The sequence below is a fragment of the Cebus imitator genome, unplaced genomic scaffold (assembly GCF_001604975.1).
Source record: "Cebus imitator isolate Cc_AM_T3 unplaced genomic scaffold, Cebus_imitator-1.0 Scaffold462, whole genome shotgun sequence".
Lineage (NCBI taxonomy): Eukaryota > Metazoa > Chordata > Mammalia > Primates > Cebidae > Cebus > Cebus imitator.
This window is the reverse complement of record NW_016107777.1, coordinates 239426-243093: the sequence shown is the minus strand read 5'-3', so window position 1 is coordinate 243093 and position 3668 is coordinate 239426. Positions and strand designations below refer to the sequence as shown.

At 44.4% G+C, this 3668-nt stretch overlaps 1 protein-coding gene across 1 annotated transcript; it reads right to left on the bottom strand.

The window, feature by feature from the left end:
* Positions 1 to 2207: 2207 nt before the first annotated feature.
* Positions 2208 to 2470, bottom strand: LOC108291666 (40S ribosomal protein S29-like). Its single transcript, XM_037732665.1, has one exon. The coding sequence runs from the start codon at positions 2468 to 2470 to the stop codon at positions 2315 to 2317; it is 156 nt and encodes a 51-aa protein (XP_037588593.1). The 3' UTR covers positions 2208 to 2314.
* Positions 2471 to 3668: the final 1198 nt, after the last annotated feature.

Below are 3668 nucleotides of genomic sequence, written 5' to 3'. Positions count from 1 at the left end.
CAGTGGCAGTGCTATAGTGAACCCCAAGTTTGTCTTCAAAGAAACAGTATGTCAGTATGTTCAGCTCTCTTATTCTTTAAATCTCTATTTTAAAGCTTAACTTCCAGTAAACAACCTTCTCCACTGGTTCATGAGCAGTTCACACCTGTTCCCCCAGCCCCCCACTCCATCCTGACTCATCCCACTCACCTGATAACCCCTAGCTACTTTATGTGACACGCCCTTAAATCGTTCTTCCCACCAAAACACCCACTCTGCCACTCCAGCTTGGACCCTTGCTCTTTTTAAAATAGTCAATCGGGATTAGTCTAGCTTGTGCAGTCTAACCCTAGCCAATATGGGACGACACAGGACACAGCAGCAGGGACGACCCCCTGTCAGGCATAAGTACCCCGTCCCACCTTGTCCAAATGTGTAGCAGTTATCATTGCTCTGTCCTTGTGCACTGCACCCTCTTATAGAAATAAACTGCCTTGCTGAGAGGACATATCTTTGAGTGCTATTTTCTTTGTGGCATCAAAATTTTACTTATAACAGCACAATCTCGGCTAACTACAACCTTTGCCTCCCTGGTTCAAGTGATTCTCCTGCCTCAGCTTCCCAAGTAGCTGGGACTACAGGCACACACAAACACACCTGGTTATTTATTTATTTTTTTTTTCTGGTAGATACAGGGTTTCGCCACGTTGGTCAGGCTAGTCTTGGACTCCTTACCGCAAGCGATCTGCCTGCTTTGGCCTCCCAAATTGCAATGATAATAGGCATGAGTCACCACACCTGACCCAAACATCATTTTTAATTTGACAATGCTTCCCATCTAATTCAACATATCAAATACATTTATTTCTTATACATTTAGATGCCACATTGTCCCTCTGTGGCATCCAAAACTTAGGGGTCAAAAACAAAAGACAACTTATTTTTTTTGAAACAGACTCTCACTCTGTCTCCCAGGCAGGGGGTGCAGTGGTGCAATTTTAGCGCACTGCAGCCTCCACCTCCTGAGCTCAAGCGATTCTCCTTCCTCAGCCTCCCAAGTAGCTGGGAGTACAGGCGCCCATCACCAACCCCAGCTGATTTTTGTATTTTTAGTAGTGACAAGGTTTCACATGTTGGCCAGGCTGGTTTTAAACTCCTGACCTTAAATAATCTGCCCAACTTGACTTCCCAAAGTGCTGGGATTACAGGTATGAACCACTGTGCCCGGCCTTTTTTTTTTTTTTTTTTTGATATAGACTCTCCCTGTTTTGCACATGCTGGAGTGCGGTTGAACAGTCTCAGCTCACTACAAACACTGTTCACTGCCTGGATTCAAGTGATTCTCCTGCCTCATCCTCCTGAGTAGCTGGGACTGCAGGTGTCTGCCTCCACACCTCGCTAATTTTTTGTAGTTTTAGTAGAGATGGGTTTTCACTATGTTGGCCAGGCTGGTCTTGAACTTCTCACCTTGTGATCTGCCTGCCTCAGCCTCCCAAAGTTCTGGGATTACAGGTGTAAACCACATCATGCAACAAAAGAAGACAATTTTTAAGCTGAAATTTGATATCGGGAAGTCTGTCAAATATGTCAAAGGGTTAAAAATACTTTTTGGACCAGGCATGATGGCTCACCCCTGTAATCCCAGCACTTTGGGAGGCCGAGGCGGGCAGATAACGAGTTCAGAAGATCAAGGCCATCCTGGCTAACATGGTGAAAGCCTGTCTCTATTAAAAATACAAAAAATTAGCCAGGCATGGTGGTGGGCACCTTTAGTCCCAGCTACTTGGGAGGCTAAGGCAGGAGAATCACTTGAACCCAAAAGGCAGAGGTTGCAGTGAGCCGAGATCACACCACTGCACTCCAGCCTGGGTGACAGAGTAAGACTCTGTCTCAAAAAAAAAAATAAATAAATAAAAACTTTTTGACAGCCAGGCATGGTGACTCATGCCTGTAATCCTAGCAATTTGGGAGGCTGAGGTGGTCAGATCACCTGAGTGGTAGGGACAAGCTGTGAAGGCTGACCCCTTCACCCCTCTGATTGCTCTGCAACTGCACTCCTGAACCCCTACCTAGGAACCACACCAAGGCTGCCAGATGTGTGGCAATTATGCAAAGCCTGATTACAGCCATCTGGGCAGCTCAAGGGAGAACAGGGAAAACATATGTTGGTTATCCATACTTGTAAATTCCTGTTTGACATATATCTGTAAAAAATCCTGGTTTCTGTCTTTTTTTTTTTTTTTTTTTTTTTGGTTTTTAAAAATGTTTATTTTATGTACAAAGAACTGTCATGGTTTTTCATGGTAGATGTCTTAGATAATCCTTTGAAGATCCTTTAGTCCAACTTAATGAAACCTATATCCTTTGCGTACTGACGGAAACACTGGCGGAACATATTGAGACCATATTGCCGGTTTGAACAGACTCGACAAGAGTGAGAACCCTGGCCAAATTTTTGCGGGTGGCTCCAGTACAGCTGCTGGTGACCCATCTTGCTCTCAGAAAGGCAACGAGGTAAAAGGAAGGAGCTACCTCTGTGTTTTTTTTAAAGACCGCCATTACAAAAGTCACAGGATGATATATTGTAGGTCTGTTACAAGTTAACAGACTATCTCTGTGCCTGTTACCAGTAAATAGATTAAGCCCCTCTCATCCACAAACCCCTCGTAAGCTCAGGGATGCCTCCTCTGACTGTTACTGAGCAGCCTGGCAGGTAAATAAAACTTTTTTTACCTGACTTTGGGTCTATTCTCATTTCTCTCGGCTATCCTTACACTGAGTTCAGGTGTTCAAGACCAGCCTGACCAACATGGTAAAACTCCATCTCTAGTGAAAATACAAACATAAGCTGGGTGTGGTGGTGGGCACCTGCAATCCCAGCTACTCTGAAGGCTGAGACAGGAGAATCATTTGAACCTGGGAGGCTGAGGTCGCAGCGAGCCGTGCCACTGCACTCCAGCCTGCATGACAGAATGAGACTGTCTAAATAAATAAAAATGAAAATACTTTTTTTTTTTTTTTAAATAAAGACAGGGTTTCACCATGTTGGTCAGGCTGGTCTTGAACTCCCGACCTCAGGTGATCCACCCGCCTTGCCCTCCAAAGTGCTTGGATTACAGACGTGAGCCACTACACCCGGCCGCAAATACTTTTTTTATATTTGTGGGCTGTTTATGATTTTCAACACTGACTAAACATAGTGTGCCTGAACAAATGTCTTACCTTGATGTCAAGCGACTATAGACAGATATGCTCTGAAGACATTTTATTTATATCTTTTCTTTTCTTTTTCTTTTTGAGAGTGAGTCTCACTGTTGCTCAGGCTGGAGTGCAGTGATGTGATCTCGGCTCACTGCAACCTCAGCCTCCTGCGTTCAAGCAATTCTCCAGCCTCAGCCTCCTGAACAGCCAGAATTATAGGCGCATGCATGCCACTGCATCCAGCTAATTTTTGCCTTTTTAGTAGACTCGGGGTTTCACCATGTTGGCCAGGCTGGTCTCCATCTTCTGTCCTCAGTTGATCCACCTGCCTCAGCCTCCCAAAGTGCTGGGATTACAGGTGTGAGCCACGGTGCCCAGCCAGAAGACATTTCATTCTGCTACAATTTAGCAAAATATTTTAGTATATCTTGAAGTTGTCTTTTGATTTCTTTTTTTCTTTTCTTTTTTCTTTTCTTTTTTTTTTTTTT